This window comes from Ceratina calcarata, unplaced genomic scaffold (assembly GCF_001652005.2).
Source record: "Ceratina calcarata isolate Rehan_Ccalc_2016 unplaced genomic scaffold, ASM165200v1 scaffold86.2, whole genome shotgun sequence".
Lineage (NCBI taxonomy): Eukaryota > Metazoa > Arthropoda > Insecta > Hymenoptera > Apidae > Ceratina > Ceratina calcarata.
Window position 1 is genome coordinate 64,334 of NW_017179946.1, and position 22,874 is coordinate 87,207.

Genomic DNA, 22,874 nt, shown 5'->3' on the forward strand with positions numbered 1-22,874 from the left:
CTGAAATCGATTTGGGATGTCTCGTAAGACAAATTAGCCGTAGATTAATGAATTCGGCGATTATGCTTTAACGTAAAACGCTGTTTACGTAAAGGACAATTTCAGTGTAGCATCTGTAATTTCGCGCGATACGGATTTGAAATATTAGCGCGGCACGTGACACGCGATGTCGACCAATCGGACGTTCGATCACTCGTTGTATCGTTTGAACACGCGTGGCTACAAAGTTCAGTATGACGCAATTCCGAAGTAATCAAAGTGTAATTCTACGTGAATGAATTAACGTCTTACGCTCACATTTGATACCAGGATAGTGTGTTGTAGAATATCGTGCAGTGCTTTCAGAGGCAAGGGGATACATTTCGCCGTGAGTGAAATGAATATCTTCCTAGGCGTACAAAAGTAAATAGTTTTATTCACAGTTCGGTACGATACAATAAAGATCGGTAAACATATAAGTGTAGGTAAAAAGTATAACAACGTGATAATCTCCGGAAAGTAGGGAAACGTGTATCACTGTTCTTACGATTACTTTTCTAATACAAGATAGGCACGTGCATCAAGCACGTTACACGGGCTATATCTGTAAAACGATATAGTTTTAAGAAAGTACAATTTCCGTTTGAAGTACGTGACGCGGTCGCCTGGCATTCCGGTACATATGTACAGGAGGCGATCGCAATTGTACAATTAATATACATATCGCTTAAACGATAAAAACTCTTACCCCTTCTAAATCGTTTATTTGGTATTAAGGCGAGCGTACGAAACTATTGCAATTTCAATAAACGGGTTTCCGACGGTGTAAAAGTGTGAGTAAAAAAATATAAGTACTCGAAAGCGCGCCGCGCAGCAGCGCGTTTGTTTGATAAGTAGGTACTCTGTAGAATCGAAGATGATCGTCATCACTTATCGAAGATACAAATACACACGTTCGTTCCATTGTTGTCTTACGTTCGAAACTCGTAATAATACTTGATAGGACTAACCAACTAATGAAGTTTCGCTTTCGAATTGCACGCGCTCTACCTACGATCATCGTTCCCCGTATTTGGCTATGTAAGACTGCCTGGCTACCTTCACTAATTGATCATACATAGCACGGTCGGTTTCCCTCACCAACGAAGTGAAGTGGCTGTAACTATTTTGTAGTAGAATATGCGGATGATCGAATTCCTGTAAACAGACGAAGCGTGATATTTGTATTCCTTTAATCGTGTACCGTGATCCTCTGTATACACTTACCGCCATGCGACCCTTATCCATGACTAACACCTTATCGCTGTCCATAATCGTGTTCAATCGATGCGCGACGGTAAGGACGGTGCATTTCGCGAACTTCATTCGTATCGTGTGTTGTATCAGAGCGTCGGTTTGTGGATCCACATTCGCGGTAGCCTCGTCGAGCATCAATATTCGATTGTTTCTCAAAATAGCTCTCGCCAAGCATACTAATTGCCTCTGGCCAACGCTGTAGTTGCTGCCTCTGTCCAAAACGCGACTTTCCAGTCCCGTACCGGCAGTAACTACGGCATCCTTTAACTCCACCTGCGGTAAAACGGAAAGAGCAATAGAATGCGAGAATTGAAATGTTTGCTTTTAAATACCGCACCTCGTCCAAGACTTCCCACAACGATTTGTCCGAGAACTCGTTGAAGGGATCCAGGTTGCGCCTCAGCGTGCCGGAGAACAGAACTGGATCTTGCGGAATGATCGATATGTTGCGACGTAAATCTTCTAAACAGATCGACGCGGTATCTATACCATCGATCTCGATGGCTCCGTCGACTTTGGCTAATCTGAATAGAGCCGATATCAAGGACGACTTCCCAGCCCCGGTTCTTCCAACTATACCAATCTACAAGATATTTCAAAGTCTCATATTTCTCTTCAAGTTCTCAGAGCTGTCATCGAAGAAAATCCCGTTAACGATCGATTGATCGGCCGATAGTCTAAATAAATACCGATACTACCGATAGTCTAAATAAATACTAAAACTAGTTGTCCCGCGTTATCTACCCGATAATCGTCGGACGTGTTGATATTAAGATTGAAAAAGAGCGCATACCTTTTCTCCAGAATTAATGACGATGTTCAATCCCTTGAGTACCGGAGGATCGTCATCCGTGTATCGCATGTAAACGTTCCTGAACCTGATCATCCCGTTGGTGGGCCAGTTCTTGGGCGCGTTCGCGGGAAGCGCGTCTTGCGTCTCGGTCTTCTTAGCAAACTTTCCTCTGTCGCGTAGATTCGGTTCGGGCGCGATCTGCGTGTATTCCAGCACGCGTTCCACGGACATCATCTGATTCGCGACTTCGGCGTTCTGTCTCATGCCCCACTGAATCATCCCGGTCATAGCCATTACCTGGGTGATGGCCAAACCCACCTCGCCACCGGAGAACGCTGAAACATGATCTCGTTTCATTTTCCTTCACCGGTGACAAAATAAGCGTTCGTGGATTCTTACATTCTTGCAACAGAAGGAAACTGAAGGTGACCAGAGACGTGAACACGAAGCAGAAGATGTCCAATGAGAATCCGAAGGCTGTACTCGCTACCACGTACATGTAAACGGTGGACGTGTGAACGTCTTGCAGTTTGTCGAACTCCTTACGAAGTATTTCCTGAGCTCGATACGCTCTTATGGTAGCTAGTCCGTTCAAAGTAGCATTCAGATGCGTGAACACTGGGGACCGGGCTGTAACAAAGAAAATGTTCACGATCACGACGTCACGTCGATCGTCCGTTCGATCGTCCGTTCGATCGTCGGTTTCTCTCGCTTACTCATTCCTTCCATTCGCTTGATGTTCTTGCTAGTCTTCAGAAACACTTTCCGTATCCAATAAAACACCGTGCCTAGAAACACTATGGGGATCAAGAAAAGAGGGTTGACGATGCACGACACCGTCAACGATCCGAACATCATCATGCATATCTGGCCGGCGTCGAGTATAGCCTTTGGCAAGAGTTCGTCGATGGCTCCCATGTCTTTGGAGAATCTGTTTAGGATGCGACCGCTCGGGTTCGCATCGAAGAACGACATTCCCGTTCTAATCAGAGCGCTGAACGCCATGTCGTGCAACTTTTGACTGCAGAGTATGCACACTTTGTAAAAGGTCAACGATCTGGTAATACCGATGCAGAACAGACCGACGACTATGGCTGTGTAGACATATATGTAATCGTACACAGACGAAATGCCCAAATCGTCGATAGAGGTATTATTAGTGGCGTTCAGCTCAGCCTGCGCCAATTGGAAGTGTCGCGTTTCTTCTTCGTTGACTCTGAAAATGTCAATATCGATCGTAAGCTGGACCGCGAGAGAGAACAGAACGATTTCTGATACTTACAAAATAGGGACGAAATAATCGTTAAGACTGGCTATGAATTGTGTAAATATAAATAGGAAGAGCAGAGGAATGGTCAGACATATATTGGCACCGGTTTTGAAGTACTTCAGGAATATTGGCCCCTTGACCAGCCCGCGGGACGTTCCCTCTAACCCGTCGACTAATTTCTCAGGGTCCTCGTCCTCCTCTTCGTCGTCCGTTCCCCCGGTGCTCGCTTCTGGTGTTCGACTCTGTTCCAACAATCAGGAAGTTGTCGAATAGATCACGAAAATAAAAATAAATCACGAAACTAGCTGGGATCCTCACTCTGGTGCTCGACGAGGAAAATTGCCTTCTCATAATACTCTTCTCCAAAGAGCTATCCTCGTTCATTTCCGACTCTGCCGCCAACAACTCGGCGTATTCCGGTCGTTGACTCAACAGATCTTGATAATGAGAAAACAACGTGATTTTTCCCTGATCTATAACTATTATGGCATCTACGTTCTTCACGTACTGCAATTGATGAGTAGCCAAGATCCTCGTCTTCCCGGCCAAATATCTTTGAATGCACTCTTCGAACAAATGCTTGCTGACATGAGTATCGACCTGAAATTTGTCCGAGTATGACACGAATTCGTTCAACTTTGACGTTGTTCTAATTCGAAGAAACTCACAGCACTCAATGGATCATCTAACAAGTAAATGTCCGCCTGTCTGTATAACGATCTAGCTAAATTGATCCTAGCCTTCTGTCCCCCGGACAAGGAGCTACCCCTCTCTCCGACGACGGTTTGATCACCCTGCGTGAACTGCTTGAAGTCCCTCTGAAGGGAACAAGCTTTGACGACTTTCTGGTATCGGTGCCGATCGTACGGCTGCCCGAAAAGAATGTTCTGTCTAACGGTGGACCCGAAAACCCAAGATTCCTGTCCAGCGTAGCTAACAGTACCATTTACTTTCACGTATCCTCCCGTCACGTCTACCTCTCCGAGAATCGCGGACAGGAACGAACTCTTCCCAGCGCCCACCATGCCAATTACCGCATATATCTTTCCTTTAATTATCTCCAAGTTGGGGACCTCGAGAGTATTCTCCGATTGGCTCGGTTCCCATTTCGCTGTCAGGTTACTCATCTTCACGGCGTACGGTTCGTCGCTCGCTATCGAAGACCGTTTCTTTTCTGCGATCAAAGTACAGAAGAGAAGCTGAAGAAAAGAATGGATCGAACACGTTAGAAATGCTCACCTTCAACGAGATTCGCCGTGTTCATCAGCAGATCGCTAGCGACGACCACTAGACCGTTGTGTCGCCTCTTCTCGGAGGAATCGTCCAAGTTCTCGTAGCCTTCCACCTCGTCGTCGATGTACGGTATATCGTGTTTCGAGGTCCTGTTCGAAGCTTGCTTCGACACGCTGTTGATGCTCCCGTTTAAGCTGGCCGCGAGTTTCCCGAAGCTGAGTCGATTCTCTTCGAACTCCTCGTACATCATGAAGTGCTGCAACCTCCTGACGGACACCATGCATTCAGCGATCTCTGCGAATCCTCTTACGAACATCCCAGACATGGTGTGTGCGAGAATATTGAAGTACGAGGAGAACACGAACACCTTGTCAGCGGTCAACTCGTTCCCGAACAGCAGCATGCTGATCAGGGTGCAGTAGAGCGCCATCCTCGTGGTGAACAGGTTGAACGTCATGTAGATACCCCTGATGTACGCGCTCTTGATCACCACTCGCAATTCCAATTTACGGGCGGTCTCGATGAGGGCGCAGAACGGTTTCTCCCAAGCGTACATTTTGATCACTTGAACTCCCGATATTATCTCGTCCATCAAGCGTACACGCTCGTCGGTTTTTATGGCCGTCTGCAGACGGAAGATGGAAGACAGCTTTCCCGTGTACGCTGAAACATACATCGCGAATTAAACTCGCGTTGCCCTAGAAGCATTTTATATGAAGTCGGGACTCACATTGAATCGGGACGACTACGAATACCGCAGCTATGCCAATTAGTCCGGCGTATCCAGCCTCGGTATAGAGGAAGTATGCTATGATGATTGCTGAAAGTGGTGCGGACCACATATGATGAATAAAAATGGAAACGAGATCGAATCTATTTACATCGTTGGCTACCAGATTGACCACCTTCCCGGGCGCAGTCTCTCCCAGCGCCGTCTTACTGAGTCTCAATGCCTATAACGCGTAAACAAAAATCAATTTTTCAAATTAATGCGTCGCTGAAATGGACTTTTACCTTCCGGTAAACTAAGGAACAGGTAGCGACTCTAATTCTAGCGCCGACATGGAACGCGCCGAAAATCGCCTGATTCAGCGTGACAACGTTCACGGCCGTTGCTATGCAAATCCCGCCTGCATAAAGTAGAGCGGCCTCGTACGTTTCGGTCGTACCCTTCTTGAAATACCGTAGAAGTCCTCCGAGCAGCATCGGCGTCCCTAAGCTTCGAACACAGTACAGATCGATGCTTTTTCTCTCTCTCTCTTTGTTGTACATGTAACGATTACGAAATAGTTCAATTGGGAAAAGAAATAAAATATACCGGATAATAAATTCGTTCAATATCTGCATCAAGCCGAGCAGCGAGTATTCCCATAGGAAGGTACGAAAAATAGCTCTCAGTAAACTGGCCTGTCTTTTCTGCTTCTTCGCGTTCTCCACTTCGATTCTCCATCGTCTGCAAATCGCACGTTTTATCAGGCATTCGTCAGACGCCTAAAGACGCGATACTAACTTTTCTAATCGGTCCCCGAGAACGTGCGAACGATCGGTCTTCAGAGGATTATAGAGATCGTCCGTTTGCAGAATTTTCCTGTAGCCTGTCTTGAACAGATCTATCGTCCACCTGCACGTTATTCAAATCGATACGATAATTCATCATTGAGAACAGCCGGTCGGGATTAAGCGGTAGTCGTTCATAAGCAATGAGCATTTCGTATGTTTATCATTAGACGAGAGTCTCATGCAAAATAAAACATGTTAGTAAAAGAATGCACGGGCACTTTTAATTCTTTATATCTTCCGAATATTCAATTATAAATCTGTCAAATACGTTCGGAACTTAGCGCTGAGTTAGAAGAAAAAAGGAGAACTCTGAAGTTGGAGTTGCAACATTGTCGTGTCTATTCATATCAGAAAATTAGTCTCATCCGATGATAAGAAAACTAAACGGTGGTAATTTAACGAACGCAAAGTCATTTAGCGTAATTCGCATTGTCGTGAGTCGTACGATTACTATCTTTTTAAATTCTCCTGTCGATGAACGAAAACTTACCACCATAACAGCACCGACAGTAAGGTGGCCCTTTCCCGTGGATTCGGTTTCGTCTTGACACTGCTCGAGTCCATCTTCCTCGATGCCCCGCATTAACTCTCCACTCAAATAAATCCTTGAAAACGAAACTACACGCGCGAAGAAGCTAGATCTATATATCGAGTAAGTGAAAACAATCCGCGTGCTTGACTAACGAGTGGCTTATCGTTCAAGTAGTTTATCGTCTCGAGAGCCCCTTTCGAGAACAGACTAATTACAATCACTTAAAGATCACTGAACAGATGTAATAAATAATCTCGGAATGAATCGGTTGTTCCCTGTACACAGAGTGAATCGTCGAAGAAGCCGGGCGACCCAAGGATCTTTCTGACTGCAGGATCGTTCGACCGATTCGTAGATCTTCGAATAAGGCACGTGTCGTTCGAGCACCTGTATTTAAGACAAAAAGAGATAATGCAACAGATTTCGAATCGTCTCTTTATCTCGTTACTTGCTTCGTCACTGGTTAAACAACGAACGAAGGCTGTACCATGTTTTCGCGTACGTAGCGTGTTACACGCGTGGCGTGTATGTACGTAATGTTACACTAAGAGACTGTGTCGCTGACAAGGAGTTAAATATAATCTTTCATCTGCCGATTGTACACAGGGTGTATTATCTTTGGTAAAGAGTTTTCGACACAGATGAAACCGATAAGAGGTGGTCTCGGTGACCTGGAAGTCAGGTTAGAGCCGGTACACCGGCTAACACGTGGAATCAATAAATTCGATAGAGAAATCGTGATTCGATAATTCTTATCTCCTCGAGTTATAAATGTAAGTTTCCTCGCGGATTATCGGATTGTCAATAATGTATGTATTATTGCTCGTTAGTTCATGCTTGCAAAATAAATAAGCAAACACTCCTTAATTCAAACTACACTGCGCTAAGAATCATTGTTTTATCATCTTTAATCTTCGACCTTGTATGATCAGCCTCTGTCATCTCGTGTCGCAGTGAATTTCGCAAAGCGATTTGTAATTCATCAGGCGTGTTAAACCTGCTGAGACGCGTGATTCGTAACAGTTGAGTAATTTGCTGCAACCGCGTGTTTTTTCTCTTTCAGATTCTTTGAGATGTCGACGCAAGTCGAAAGTCGTGTTCAAACACGATGTAAAGATAACACCTGGCGCGTAACTATAACGCATGGCAAGTTAATAAGGAAGTTTCATAGAATAAGGGTAACATAGCGGAGACGGTTTTACTTCAGTTACAAAGGAAACGGAAACGACCTGTCGATCTATTAACATAATTTGCGCAGAAATTTATGTCGGACGATCGATGATTGTGTCAGAGGTATGAGCAATAGGAGAAACAGCAGTAATTTCTAACGTTGTATTCGACGAAGAAACAAGAATGGCCGCGTTTAAGACGCGAAATTCTTATCTAAGCAAGATAAATCTTCCGCTGTATGCGATTCTAATTGTAAGAGCGCGGAGAGAAGTGCATCATTGGCTCACGGTGCACGAGTCTGCCATGCGAGTAAAACTGCACACGTCATGATTATTCAGCAAAGAATTCTATAAGGTTTGACCATAACATCAAATACAATTGTTACACCTTATATAATCTTGTGTCATATTCTTAAAAATAAGCGTGCGTCCTCGGAACTGTTAATATCCAATTTATATGTACAGTCTCAAAAGCTTTCCATCACTTTATCTACGGTGTCGGCTAAAATAGTCCGCGTGAAAACAATTCGTATTTCTTATAATTTCGCAATATTTCTCTTCGTGGAGTCGACAATAATTACCCTGTAATAATTCAAAGCGACAGCATGACGTTTATTATACTGCTTATCAATCTTGTAAACTTTCTTACAGTCATCTACTCTCAATTATCAACGCTGCCTGTGACGTTCGCAAACTTATACTTAGCACGTTACAGTTTGATTTACGTTGAAGTACGAGAGCGTTGAACGCTGGGAAGATCGCGTGGTTTCACGATAATTGCAGCTATCATTGGACGAAGCTAGAGACGCGTTATTGAATGACGTTCGATCGTATCGACAAACTTAATCGTGGCACTATAATTGTTACTTCCAATGCACGCGGATGTGTACGGGCCGTGTCGCAAAACAAGTAGCCGCGAAGGTAAACGAACCGCCGCGTCGTCGATCCCCTCTGCGGTTTTCAAAGCTTCGGCAAACTTGTGCGAGCGAAACGACACGCGTGCTACGTAGACGGAAATACACGACGTACGATCAATCGAATGACAACTTTGGAAAGTTTGATAAGAATCGCTCTCGTCATCTCGTAATTAGCGACATCCTGACTGTTGTTATAAAACGACAAAGACAGAGACTGTCGAGCCAGTTACATGTACATTGTGCAAGGGGAACGATATAATAAGATGACATGAAATAAACTAATCAACGATCGTTGAAACGATACGAGAGCATTCATCAGAAACAATTGAAACGACTGGTTATGCAACCAGAAGTCGATTCGTCGATCTAAGTAGCTGCTTCTACGCTACAGCGAATCAGTGGCACTCGTAGTACATGTATAATTGTACCGCGAAACAATTTTCCACGCGGTTTCAAGGAAAGCGAGTACTGATAAAAACTTACCCACTATCTAAGTCTAAAAATAATTCTCCCATCAGTTATTGTCCCGCTGTTGATCTCGAAGACGCTATTTAATAATTGACAGCAGCCGTCTTTTAGTTGTGTAACGATGATGGCCGCGAGGAGCCAACGAGCTAATGGTCGCGTTAAACCGATGCCACGCGAAATTATTGTGGCAAAGAGGCTGAGGATGGGTCAATTGTGGACGACACGTGATGTGTAACGTCCACTCTGATGATACATACTCTCCCTCTCGCTTTCGGTTCGACTTAATGTGTGCAAGAATAGCTTCGCGGCTAATGCGGCAGAGAAATCGCAACGTAACATCTTGTATGGATGTACGCGCTCGTCGAAAGTATTTCTCCTCATCACTAAATACTCGTGGCAGCCAATGATCTAGCTGCCAACGGTAAATTGAATCAGCGTTTACTTTCTGGGACACGCGCCTGTTTCCCAGAAAGACACGTGCTTCTCCATTCCCCGACGTCGAACAGTAAAATTCGTTCGTGCCAGGCGAACTTTTGAATGAAAAAGATACTCCCATACATGTGAAAGCGTTATCATCGTACATAGATTATCCATCCAAATCCATTCGAAACCAGTTTATTACTCAACCATCTATTTCGTTTGGGAATGATCTAACTGGGATATTTTCAACTCGAGGGGCAAGAATGCGACGTCGTCCGTCTCTTTAATTGTTAACGTAGTATTTTCATTTCGTACGAACATTCGCTGCGATACGAAGGGGAACTTCGATAAGAAACAATTGAACACACTCATATTCGATAGATACTGTACGCTATACGATATGTACTAAATAGCTATGCGGAGGATTCGTTTTACTCACTGTTTTAATCGCGTGATCGTTCCTTCTCTCTTCGGCTAAATAATATCACTGTTGTGCCAAATAATATCGCTGTCACATTCTATAAATTAGGTTTAGTTTTCGGTAGAAGCACGCGTCAACGGATTGAACGGACTCACATGTACATGTACGCGTGCTTGGCGCAAAGCCTGCACCGCTACTGAACTGAACCGAATTTGACAAACAACCACACCACTAACACGATTCTCTCTTTCGTTCTCTCTTCTCCTTCCTCTCTGACGTATGCCAACGCCGCGAACAGTTGCATAGTTGCATTTCATCGTTAACATGCTCCATTCTTATATTGTTTCTATAATGATATATAAGTACTTTACGAATTTCTGGATAACTTATGATTCCAGCTAATCTGTTGCCATATCAAATTAAACAAGAGCCGTACTTGATGACACGGTTTTTTCTTACGCTCTCTTTTATTATTTTACTCACAGCTTCTGCGTGAACGAGAGACTTTTTACAATCCTATCATAAAAGATTTGAGATTGAAACAATAATTAAAATTGTCATACGTGTCAGAATTATATATAACAATCTAACCTGTGCGTTGGCCTGGGTCCAATCTGGCGACGTCGCCGGCGAAGATGTACCCTTCCATGTCTATTCGAAGAATCTATAGATCACAGTTTGTCGAGACTATCGTAAATGGTAAATGTAACTGAGTCAAACAAGTTTAGTTTATTTTCAAAACAATGCCGTAGGCTACTTACAAAAATAATACTACCATTACAATTTTTTCGCATTTTTAATACAATAAATGGTTAATACGAGATGCATCGTGTATAGTACCTCAGGATGCTGGCATTTGTATGTACATTGGAAAATATATCGTTCGCTCGTTCCTACAATTAGTTTAAGTAATACTTAGTGTTTCGTACCGTGATTCCGCGATTCTAAAATTGAATTACCAAAGGCTTTGCGCGTTGATGCGACGGTATCGGACGGTGACTGCGGCATACAACTTAACTGGCTACCGCTGATTATGAATGATGGATTGATTGATTGTTGGATTAAGTGTAACGTGAAAACAAGAAAACTTTTATTCTAGAACTTCGTGTACAAATATTTTACGAGATGGTTCCTTGGCTCTTTGTCGGAGCTGACTGACTCTAGAGAAAACTGTCTGCTGGCATCTAGTTTCTCGTTCTTCTTGATTGGCTGTGCCTGTCTTCCGAAGTGCATGCGACAAAATTGCATACTTGTTATTCCTCCAATGAGGAAAAAACTGGAAGTCGTGACCGTGGCCGATGGGGGACCCGCGTAGGAGCCCTTTTTACCTGAGGCCCAAATGACCTCTGGTCAGCAGATGTTGGTGTCTGGATTTACTTGGTCGTAAAACAAGCGTTTTGGGATGACTATTGACATACCCTTCTGGCCCGTTGAGATTAAATTGGTGGACACAAAAGATATGAGCCGTAAAGCATTGTATGTTTTTTGGAAACGTGTTACTTAGCGTCTCGTCCGACGCTCCACTTAGAATATGAGTTTCAAGTCTTATATAATTGTTTCGACGATCCGCGTTTATTCCATTCCACTTCGCATACTTAGGTACCTTACTAGAAATTTTACTATTAAAAACTTTGTTATCTCTCGCAGTCAAAATAATTTGAACACTTTTCATCTGGCGCACACGCGCGCATTACCGGGCTTAATGATCGAAAATCGGATCATGTAAAGATAATGTCTTAATATTGGAATGTCGAGGCAGTAAGAGTATTGTCAAAGATTAAGGCCACTTGTTTATCCTCTCATGTTAAATAAACAAACAATTGTTAGATTGCACTACTTCGTCGAAAGCAACGATAACCAACTGCTATAGATTTTCACGCTATACAATTACATATTTATACGAAGTAGCAATTATCGTGGCAAAGTAACTTGTTGAATGCTTGTTCGTTTATAAAACTTCGCTCAACGACACGAGAGTACATGAAACAAAATTACAACTACGATTTGTCTGTGATTATAAAAAAAGAGAGAACAGGGTGCAAAATTTACGAGACGTCTTTTCAAGGAAACGATAGGCACCCTTACGAGAAATCAAATCCTGAGCATAATACGTCTGCTCCCTTCGAATCTTGCGAGATTAAAATGTCTGGTAAAGGTTTGATATACTTCTACAAAATAAAGTAAAAATAAAATAATAAACTACTTACTTCGTATCTGCTGTTCGCCCAGTATAAAGGCAGTTTCTCTTATTAAAAAAAAAGCATAATACTTCTAAAATATACTGTGTATCAGAATTGTGTTCTCCTTAAATCGATTGATATTTGCCTGCATAATTATCGAGTCTGAGGATTCGACAACATCAGCACAAGCTTCTCGTAGGCGTACTCCAGATTCTTGGCTAAACCCTTACAGCATCCGTTCTCTTGGATAGTTTGGAATCTGTAGGTCCGGAAATTCTTCTCCGTATCTATGTACGTGACGGCTGCCATCAACGGACACATGATGATCTTCGCGTGGTCCAAGAAATTTATCTACGAAATCAATCGAAATTTGTCAGACCTTTTCGTTTCAATTTCCGAAAGGTGATGAGGGTGTATCCGACTCACTTGTACTGTCCCATTGGTCAATTGCATAACTACAGCGCTCTGCGTTCTGAACCACTGATGCATGTATGGTATCCTGGACATGGAGTCACACGGTTTTACGGCTACCGAACTTCCGGCTTTCATCAAGTGTTCCTTCATATATTTCAGGAAGAAGTTCATCAGTCTCATTTTTTTGTCTAATTCGGGCGGATACTCCATGACGGTATAATACAATTCGTTTCCGTCGCGGTTAATATAATGAATATTAAAACAGTTGGCTAGCATTATTAATCGGGTGCCATCGTTGAACATGACGCCCACACCGTCGTCCGATAGTTGGTATCCGAAGCCGTATTTATCCGAGTAGTCGACCCATTTGCTTACCCATATCACCGGCTGCGCGTCCGGGTCTGTCATTTCATCTACGCAATCATTAAAAACAATGAGTAAGGTAACGAAGAACAGATTCTGTGTAATTGGAAAGTAAAGATCGAGCTTAGTAGACGTGAGATTATAAGGGAGTCGAGACTCGTGCCTGAGGTTACCGCAAAAGTCGAACAGGGTCTTGAATACTCTGCGTCAGGAAATAATTTCCATCAGTACGAACGACAACCTCCACGCAAAAACCGATAATAATACTCAATCCCTTGATGATTGTACCTGCCAACGACGTTGTCTCTCTGGTCGGTTTCGATTTTAATACCGCGGCCAGTTGCAGGCTCAGCGTCTGAAGCATCTTTCTAATATCTACGTTCATCCTTTGAACTTCGTTCGCCGAATCCAGGGGTTTCGTTTTCCGCGCTGGACTGTTGGGCACGCGAAAAATGAAGTCTTGTCCCTCTCCCCCGACGTTCATGTTCTTTTCCGACAAAGGCTTACGGTTGTACTGTTCCAGCGCGTCCAGGCGAGGTGCCATGGACAGGCACGACAATGGTAAACTCGTTGGCATGAAACCTGTGACGAATATCAACAGATCCAATCAACTGACGAAGATAGTTTCGATCGCGATACGAATCATAGAACATCAGATGTTTACCGCAAGAGAAGAACGGATCTCTCATCAGCTTCGATATCGATGGACGTTTCGCTGGATTCCCTTGCAACATGTTAGTTATCATGTTCATAGCGATCGGATTGATGTCTTTGGGAATCTTGTATTGAACCTGCTTGATCCTGGCATAGGTTTCCCTCAGACTCGTCGTTTCGAAAGGTGGTTTTCCTACAAGTAACGTGTACATGATGCATCCGATACTCCATATATCGACTTCGTACGAGTGACCCGCTTTAGTCAGGATCTCGGGTGCTATGTAATTCGGTGTACCGCACAAAGTCCTATCACGAAAGTAGAAACGGCTCAGCTTTTTGTTACACATTCGAACGGACGTGAAGACACTTACTTTTTACGTTCCCCTTCGTGCTCCAGTCTGGTAGCCAATCCGAAATCACCAATCTTTACCTGCAGTTCATCGCTTAAAAACAAGTTGCCCAATTTTAGATCTCTGTGAATTATTTTATTCTGATGTAAGTAATTCACGCCATCTAAAATTTGCTTCATATAAAATCTGGTTTCACATTCTGTCAGAGCTTTCCTGCGTTTGTGCAACTCCATCATCGACTGGAAAACACAACTACTTTAATAACACGTGCACCTTTGCCAATTCGACGAATTATCAAACGATGTTTACCCTTTTCCTGCATAGCTCCAGGATTATGTAAATGTTGTGTGTGTCGTCGAAGAAACCGTAGAAACCCACAACGTTTTGGTGCTTTAAAGTTTGGTGGATGGAAATCTCTTGTGTCATTTTCTCCCTATGATTGTTCTTTGTAATCTGCGATTTAGGTACAATCTTTCCAGCATATACTTGATGGCTCTTCGACTCTCTGATCTCGTAACATTTTGCAAAACCACCCTGTGGGGAAGATGCACGTTAACAGATACCGAGTACAGGGAACAGCACATGGTGTCAGAATCTTATTATAAAGTCATGCAGGCGATTTATCAGAATTCTCTAATAATTAAAAACCCATACACACTTGATAAATTCGATATTTGATGCAGAAGAAGACGGAAAAAATTTATTTTCTGTAGCACACGTATCAAAACTTTCGTAAAATACATCGCAGCCAGAGCAACACGTGATAGGTCGTCCTACACGCGTACACAGAATTAACTAGTCTTTTGGATACACTAGTCCGAAAATGAGGGTACATTTAGCCACCGTCACACCTTCCATGCTCACGGGAAAACATAAAATCTCATAGTACGACTTACTTTTCCAAAAAATCGACCCTTGATGTAACTTTTTCCAGACTTTACGTCGAGTATCACGTCTGGTATAACGCATTTTTCGTCCTTCGACATCTTTTACTATTCTTCCTCGCTGATTTCGGCAGTGCGTAACGTGGAGCCTCGCGTTGCGGTCAATATCGGTCGCGTTCCTTGCAACTATCTTTCACAAAAAGAAGTATATCCACGGCGAAGTTTCCTCCCAAATACAAATCGCTGTTTTTGTCTTACAACAGTCTTACGGGTAAGCAACGGATTTCAATATTTAAATCTCACTTTCCTGGCCAATCATGAGATTCCCCATTTGTATTGCCAATAGCTAGGGTTATCTGTTCTCTAGACGTAAAATCATAATTTTCCTATATAATTCACCATCAATTTTACGAATAATTCTACAAAATTTGATTTGCAATTTGCTTTTAACTTTAAATCAATTACGTTTGATGAACATATGAGACCGTGGGTAAAGACTTGTCTGAAGAATTTCACGCCTATAATCTTACACGGAGACGTATTCCCTAACGTGAGAATTCAACGAGGTAATTCGATGAGAAACGTATCTTGCTAACAATAGCGGAAAAGAAAATGTAAGTTACCTTGTTATTCTTATTAAATACAATACAATTTTTGACGAGATCGTTGTTACTTATAAAAATGAATAGCGATGACATGTATGAGAACTCCGCGTAACAAGGCGGATATCCGTTGAAGTCAGTGTGTTAATTTGAGCGGTGTAGTTGTCGTGGTCGATGCTTCTTTTTCCGGCAACCGGCGTCCATTTTCGTTGTTGGCTTGTCTAACATTGGCGCGTCTTGTATTTATGAACGGATTGTTTTACAATAAGTGAAACGTAAGTATATCCAGATAGCGACATAACGTGGGTTTTATCTAGATTTCTTTATCTAACCGTTCAACGTCTCTTCCCGTTGCGGGTACGATTTTAAATCGGAGAAAGTCGACGGTCCATTGAAATCGTACAAAGCGTCTCTACGTTGTGCCCACATAATTCCTAATACTCATTACGAAATTTTACTGGAAACCTTAGATAAACTTATAAATGGAGGGTGCGCCAGCCGGTAGAGGAGGTTTTCGAGGTAGCCGTGGTGGTCCGATGAGAGGACGCGGTGGTTTCGGAGATATGGGCAGGTATGTGAACACTCGAGTATCAACCTTTGTACACGTATAGGTATATATAAACTGTTAAATGTATTTGGATAGGGGTGGACCTCCGAGAGGTGGAGGAATGATGAGAGGTGGCCGAGGTAGTGGACCAGGCAGGGTCATGAGAGGTGGACCACCTGGTATGAGGAACAGAGGTGGCCCTCCTGGTAGAGGTGGTCGTGGAGGTCACTTCCCACCAGGGTATGTGCACAGCAAATTACTTTTTATTTAATTATTATTTTCTATTATTTTCTTTACGTTTCTTTCCGTGACAGAGGTCTACCAGAGCCGGGAATGTCTAATGGCCCAGGTGGTGGTGGCCTTCCACCATTGGGAATGGGAGGCCCGCCACGTGGTAGCAGCAGAGGAGGTGGAAGCAGTGGATTCCATAGTAGAGGACGAGGTGACTTCAACAGAGGAGACAGTCGTGGAGGTAGCAGCAGTTTCCGTGGACGTGGAGGCATGGATAGAGGCAGCAGAGGAGGATCTAGGTAAACCATTTAACCATCAGAATTGTTTATTGGTTGTTCAGCGCTGAAAGGGTTGAATAAACATACACTACGTTTCTTCAAATTCTTTTCCACCGATTCAGGGGATCCGGCAGAGGTGGCCCAGGAGGTAGAGGTGGCTTCGGAGACCGTGGTAGCAGAGGAGGCGGCGGACGTGGCGGTCCATCAAAGAGAGGAGGTGGACCACTCAGTTCAAGCGGGCCTTCCAAGCGACCGAGATTCGATCAGCCGTCCTCGCAATCCGCGAACGGTTATGCTACTCAACCTCCGAGGTAATTGTCGACTTGAAATCATTTAAATGGAAATCGTTTCATCATCGTAAACGTTCAATTACAACGTAGCCAAGGGGGATACGGAGGAGGCGCTAGCACGTATGGTGGAGGACAACAGCAACCGCAGCAACAACAGTCTGTGGGATACGGTGGCGGTTATGGCTCGCAGAATTATACTCAGTCTTCGTATCAAGGCTACGAAAGCTATCAACAGCCACCGGACTACGGTCAGACAGCTGTGAGTTAAATTCTGCCTGTTTATTTATTTAGCAATTGATAAAATGAACGAAACGATCAGTGTTCTCGTGTTCAGGGCTATCCACCGCCAGCGGCTGCCGATAGCAGGTACGGAGGAGCGCCCAGTGTACCAGCAACGGGATCTTTCAGCACCGGCGATCCTTACAGTTACGGCAAAGCACCACCATCAGGTTAGTACACGTTGCAAAGCATAAACCGAGTCGATAGAGTTGGTCGGCGGTTCGAAATCGTTGAGAAAAGAGAATAACGAGAACGTTCGGGTGAAGTAGAGGAGTATGTGGACTGCGAGAATGAATTAACACATGATCTGTACTGCATGCACAGTGAATTATCAGCAGGAGGCAGTGGCAGCTGGGGGTGGGGGTACAGATTATGCCTCTGTAAACCCCTATGATGACCGACCTTCTAATAGCGCTTCTGTCAGCAACAGGGGTGGTTACTCGACACAACTCTATGGTTAGTTCCTTCCGCCTGAACACACCACACATTATTTCACGTCTTCTTAATCTTTTCCTCGGTTTCGTTGGCAAACGAGAACCAAGGAGGAAAAGCTTATCTGTCCAATTGTTTGCTTCCACGTTAGATCGCGTATCGATTCAGACGAGAAACGTTTCTCTTGACGATTCCATTGTTCCTCGTCGGTTTTCAAATTCGGAACTGCTTTTAATTAAGAGCTGTGGGAACGAGCGAAATTCGATCAGGCGGAGAAACAATGTGGAACTTGAAAAAGAGAGTTTCCTTCAGATACCAGCACTGCCTCACTGCCTCCTGCCATTCTTCACTCCAGACTGACACTACATACCACCCATCAGTATTTTTATGCTTGGTCAGACATATGTTAATTAGGTGCATCGACCGAATATCGCGGTCTGACAAGTTTCAGACTTTTCTCTGAGCCTTATCGCCTGAGTCCCATCCGTCGGGTCCGAAACAAATCGGCTCGTCACCAATTATCACTCTCATTAATCCCTGGCTCGTTCTACTTGCAGATTACTCGAGTCAAGAAGGTGTATACGGCAAACAGGATTATGGTAAGTACAGTTTACAATCTAGACGAGGTTTTTAACTTGTGAGACGTCGCAATCGCGAAAGTGTTTAGGATCAGTTTTAAGAAACCGCTGAGAAAGATGACGGTACTTGTTAGTCTAACGAAACTTAAAGAAAAAAAAAGACATATTTAAAAGAAACCGAACAATACGTCCCATTGTGAATTTCTTATACTGTGCTACATGTTTGCATTCATAATGAACAAACGCAAAAGCGTGCAACGTTATTTGCAATTTTTAAAGAAAACGATTAGTCTCGCTAATGAGTCACAAACAGACGAGAACAATCAGCTATTTAGTGTAGTAAAGACAAAAAGAAAGCGAAAAGTAAGCAAACGATACACGTACGTATATTCCTTAACTTCCACGCGACGGCTAGTGTTTCTCGCGTAACGTAAATGAAATACAGAACGCACGTTAGAAGGAAAAAGAAAATAAAAAAAAAATAAAACACACATCGAAACTATAATGCTTAACAAGATGATTGAACGGAGGAGCTATGGTTGTTTGCAGGTGGCAGTGCTGGTTACCAAAACGCCCAGTCTCAGCGACGATATTAGATTATACGCTATGATCCAAGCTATTTAATTTTCGCGTATATAAATACACCTGTTAGAGAACATGTTACTTTAAAAAAAAATCCACGAACGATCTCTAATCGTTCTTAGCACGTGAGAAAGCTGGATACCCTAAATGTTTTACGTATATAATTGTTCGCTCGATCGTAATCATTTTACGAGAGACTTTACGTGTTACGATGGAGATCGATATTAGACAAAATGAAATGAGGCACGGAGAGGATAGTAAAATGTACGTGTATTGTATGTGTAACGAGATTTTTACACGGTTTCTCAATTTCGTATATACCACAGGGAAGACGTGTAAGTTCACGTGCGCTGCTAAACCAGTTTTTATGATGAAAAATGAAACGGAAGGGTATGATAAATGACACGAGCGTTTTACATTTGACAGGATACAATATTAACACGTTCTGTTGTCATATCAACGACACGTTAATCTAGAGTTAAGATAATCGGTTTATCTTCAATTTTTCTTTCCCCGAACTCAGTCACGAATCTGCGAACTGTAAAATATATTATATAAAACAAGTGGTAATTATCTCGATTGTGTGACTCGTAAGGAAAAAGGTGTTCACGCTATTTGTAAAGTCACCAATAGATGTTTGTAAACTCGCGGATACACGTACACGCAGAAAGAGAGAGCTCGATAATCGTTAAAGGATTCTAGGTTAGAAAGACTAATATGTTGCATTCTGTGTAAAAGTATAAAGAATCAAGTGATTGTATTTTGTGGTGTATTCACTTACGTTTAATCGTGAGCAGATGAAATACCATGTATCGCAATAATGCTGCCCCTCCCCCCTTCTCAATGCGTCCAATAGTGCGATATTTCGGCAGGCAACAATTTTATAACGATACCACAATAATTAATTATTATTATTATTATTATTATTATTATTAATACTATTACTATTAATCATATCTACTACTAATGATAACAGCCGAGTCTTACTACTGCGACATTTCATTTGGTATACCCAAAATTTAAATGCAATTCATTTTCAATCTGCAGAAACTGAAAATTTCTCTGCTTAGAGGTGACGAAAAGAAGCTCCTGTTTTTTTTTTTTTTTAGGACAATAGTCTTTAGACTGTCGAGTTGTACAATATAATTGAAATGTCACACTGGCAGAGACAATCAAAACGAGATATACTAGCGACTTAAAATGAATTATATACACGAAAGGAATAGTCGTTCGTAAGGAATCGTGAAATGATGTACGAATAGAATCGGTCGATCTTGGACGTTAGAGTAACAGAACCATTTCTCTAGAGTGAACAATGTTGTCTTACGTTTTGTTCGATATTATAAAACTGTCCAACGTGTGTTTAAAAAATGAGAGACACTCATCGTCGCATGTCATCGGTATACATACATATTATGTAGTGATAGTAAATCAATTCAATCATTGTAAGTATTAGAGCGATAACGAGACGAGACGGAAAGGAACTTGGAAAAAAAGAATCTTGAGAAAAACCAGTAACATATCTTTCACGTTTATTATTTCCTAACTTCCTTTGAACGCACGAACGAATAGGGGGAGCGATATGAGAAACTGGAAAACCAGCAACTGCCATAGGAAATGTATGCACATAAAAAACAAAGCCCACCCGACAAACGTGTAAATAACGTAGGTATAAAATTTTTGTTAAGAACTATAATTGTTTACGAGACGAATTTCTTTAACGACGAAAGCCTCAGTAAAGCGAACCCGTTTCCTTTTTCATTTGCATATAGATAGCTCGTAGTTTGTGTTCGAACAATACTGTTTAATGCCCAGAATGAAATTAAATTATAACCGGTGCATATCGAATGGACACGGTTCTAGTTGTGTGTGAACAAAGACTTCTGACGAAAACTCAGTTTATTTCACAGGCGTTACGACAACCTGAGATACTTAGGAAACAGAATGAAAATTAAATGAGAGACAAAGAGAATGCATTCCCTCTGTAACCAGCAAGGAAGAATTACGAAATTCTCATAATACGAATGTTAGAAATCGATAAATGACAGTACGATAAGTGTTCACATTGTTTGACGGCATCAGGTATCGCATTCATCAAATTTAGATAGTACACATCGCTTTCTACAGAGTACAAACATGTGTGTAACACGTACCACGTGTGGCAGTACATATATTTTCATCAATTAGAATTGTCGTCGACCTATTTTCATTTAGTTGGACGATCAGCGATCGAACATTCTGTCTGCCGCATCCTATTTCGATTTTTTTTCACAATAATTATCTGCATATCGTTACGATTCCTTCTCGATGTGAATAGACAACCGATTGTTCGATCCATAGTTTTCCGAGTGTATCGCGCGTAAAGAACTTATTGTTAGTTGTAAGAGTGCATAGAGAAAAAAGGGAGAAAGAGAATGAAAACGAAAAACGGTACACGTATACGTAAAATGAAATCGATGGAAAAGCAAGCAACAAGAGTTAAACACGAACGAAAATCTATGCTAACATATTTTACGCTCGTATATATTAAATGACAAATGCTCGAGTATACCTCAACCCGAATACTCAGGTGAGTAAACATAAATCTATCCGTTTTTTATATGAACAAATGACAAGTCTACCGGTCTATTGCAAAACAGATGTTAGCAAGGATAAAGATATATACCTAAAGTCTGCATCTATCGAGTGTAAAGTGGATACAACAAATCCGGAGTCTCAATGTCTCTTTCCTTAGGAAGTTGATCGATAACTTTCTTATTTGCATATGAATCGTTTCCTAGGCATCGGGCGTGACCATTTAAATAGTTCTTATTCCGAAGTTCGAGCCGCTTTATACACGCGATACCTGCAGCGTATTCTTAAATCTTGACAATGACCGTGCGATAAGATCGATCGAACGATATCGAAAATTCTTTTGAAACACGTTAATTCATAAGTGCCAAAGTATAATTCGTTACGACGTTAACGTAAAACGATAGGAGAAAGGGGACTGTGACAAGTACACACACGTGTATACATAGAATTGAAGTTAAATAGAAAAGAAGTCTAAAGAGCACGACATATGTTTTTATGATTTAATGCAAACATCGTAAAGTGATCGAATTGTATCGAGTATAAGTGCGCCGGCGAATAGGTACTTGTAAGATCTCAATGATTCTCTGCTGCCTGTCGTGCTATACTAATTTGTTATCATTCATTTCTGTAGGTTGATAACGACTATGCTGTCACAGATGGTCGTACTACCAATTGACTCAGCCGAGCAACATCTGCCACATGACTGGCATCGACGTTGTTCACCGAGAAGATACGAGTGCGTTTTTTGTTTAAGAACGTCCGGGTGTTCGTAAGGTACAAAAAAATATATTTCTCTCCATACGCAACACGTTACGAGACTGCTGAATTTACAAGACTTGTAAGTTTCGAAATCAACTGTGATGTATTTTTATGGTAATAAATGCTTTTGGCTTAAGGATCCGTAGAAAGTTGTTACACCTCTAGGTCTACAGACGTATGTGCAATACAATAATATTGAATCTTTGTATTTCTGTGTCTTAAAACGTAACATCACATTTGTAGTTTGTTTCAATCTTAAACATACTAAATACAGGGTGTCCCAAAACTAGTGTAAGGAATTTTAATGGGAGGTTCCTGACATGATTTTAAACAACATTTTCCTTTGCGAAAAAGTTGTCCGAGGCGTGGTTGAGGAGTTATTAACAAAAAACACCGACCAATCAGAGCGCTCGGTTCGCGCGCGCTCCGGCTCGGGAGCGTTGGCTCCGATCCGGCCGGGCGGCTTTTCACGCGTTTGAACAAGCGCTCCGCTCAGTACGAAGCGTTTAACAAACTACATGAATAACAATGCAAGGAAATTGTTCTTCGTGCACTATTATGAATAACAATTAATACACTTAATCGTTGTTCACGTGCAATGGATGGAGAAATGATAGATTGTTGATAATTGATGGATGATGATAGGATTAACAAGTCGCGGGGAATATTGAATTAAAAAGAAAATGTAAAAACTGTAGAGATTTAGACTTACCCATTCATTCGCAAGTGCACCTGCTAACGATGGGCCACGGTCAATGGGTCAGCGTCCTTGCCGCTCGCAGGTAGGCCACAGCTGATCCTCTGTCCAGGGAAGGAACC

The 22,874-nt window shown here is 42.3% G+C and overlaps 3 protein-coding genes and 1 long non-coding RNA gene across 12 annotated transcripts; 2 read left to right on the forward strand and 2 right to left on the reverse strand.

Annotated features, from left to right (window-relative positions):
* Nucleotides 1-395: 395 nt before the first annotated feature.
* LOC108631278 (multidrug resistance-associated protein 4) lies at nucleotides 396-10,953 on the reverse strand. Of its 3 annotated transcripts, XM_018035104.2 has the most exons (17): nucleotides 10,077-10,953; nucleotides 9,233-9,961; nucleotides 6,622-7,050; nucleotides 6,082-6,192; nucleotides 5,890-6,024; nucleotides 5,586-5,790; nucleotides 5,302-5,524; nucleotides 4,578-5,234; nucleotides 4,007-4,512; nucleotides 3,657-3,938; nucleotides 3,351-3,580; nucleotides 2,785-3,284; nucleotides 2,468-2,698; nucleotides 2,069-2,403; nucleotides 1,613-1,858; nucleotides 1,246-1,548; nucleotides 396-1,176 (listed from the first exon to the last, which is right to left on the reverse strand). In XM_018035104.2, the coding sequence occupies exons 3-17, from the start codon at nucleotides 6,693-6,695 to the stop codon at nucleotides 1,036-1,038; spliced, it is 4,179 nt and encodes a 1,392-aa protein (XP_017890593.1). In that variant the 5' UTR covers nucleotides 6,696-7,050; nucleotides 9,233-9,961; nucleotides 10,077-10,953; the 3' UTR covers nucleotides 396-1,035. The 3 variants fall into 3 exon arrangements, with proteins under 3 accessions (XP_017890593.1, XP_017890591.1, XP_026674563.1); XM_018035102.2 differs by lacking the exon at nucleotides 9,233-9,961; XM_026818762.1 differs by lacking the exons at nucleotides 9,233-9,961; nucleotides 10,077-10,953 and having other exon boundaries at nucleotides 6,622-7,057.
* On the forward strand, nucleotides 7,081-8,224 carry LOC113465107 (uncharacterized). The gene is made up of 2 exons (XR_003389931.1): nucleotides 7,081-7,161; nucleotides 7,270-8,224. It is a non-coding gene; the product is annotated as an uncharacterized LOC113465107 (long non-coding RNA).
* A 786-nt stretch (nucleotides 10,954-11,739) lies between the features above and the next one.
* Nucleotides 11,740-15,617, reverse strand: polo (Serine/threonine-protein kinase polo). Of its 2 annotated transcripts, XM_018034979.2 has the most exons (8): nucleotides 15,527-15,617; nucleotides 14,916-15,266; nucleotides 14,329-14,553; nucleotides 14,041-14,258; nucleotides 13,680-13,975; nucleotides 13,304-13,597; nucleotides 12,665-13,065; nucleotides 11,740-12,589 (listed from the first exon to the last, which is right to left on the reverse strand). In XM_018034979.2, the coding sequence occupies exons 2-8, from the start codon at nucleotides 15,003-15,005 to the stop codon at nucleotides 12,392-12,394; spliced, it is 1,722 nt and encodes a 573-aa protein (XP_017890468.1). In that variant the 5' UTR covers nucleotides 15,006-15,266; nucleotides 15,527-15,617; the 3' UTR covers nucleotides 11,740-12,391. The 2 variants fall into 2 exon arrangements, with proteins under 2 accessions (XP_017890468.1, XP_026674550.1); XM_026818749.1 differs by lacking the exon at nucleotides 15,527-15,617 and having other exon boundaries at nucleotides 14,678-14,995.
* Nucleotides 15,618-15,679: 62 nt separating this feature from the next.
* Nucleotides 15,680-22,194, forward strand: LOC108631241 (keratin, type I cytoskeletal 9). Of its 6 annotated transcripts, none has more exons than XR_003389929.1 (11): nucleotides 15,680-15,780; nucleotides 15,976-16,076; nucleotides 16,149-16,292; nucleotides 16,367-16,582; nucleotides 16,684-16,872; nucleotides 16,942-17,110; nucleotides 17,186-17,300; nucleotides 17,455-17,586; nucleotides 18,120-18,161; nucleotides 18,690-21,291; nucleotides 21,928-22,192. XR_003389929.1 is itself a non-coding variant. In XM_026818754.1 (10 exons), exons 2-10 carry the CDS (start codon nucleotides 15,988-15,990, stop codon nucleotides 21,930-21,932), a joined length of 1,101 nt encoding a protein of 366 aa, XP_026674555.1. In that variant the 5' UTR covers nucleotides 15,680-15,780; nucleotides 15,976-15,987; the 3' UTR covers nucleotides 21,933-22,194. The 6 variants fall into 6 exon arrangements, 4 of the variants coding, with proteins under 4 accessions (XP_026674555.1, XP_017890500.1, XP_017890502.1 ...); XR_003389930.1 differs by having other exon boundaries at nucleotides 18,690-20,387; nucleotides 20,633-22,192; XM_026818754.1 differs by lacking the exon at nucleotides 18,690-21,291 and having other exon boundaries at nucleotides 21,928-22,194.
* The last annotated feature ends 680 nt before the right edge of the window (nucleotides 22,195-22,874 follow it).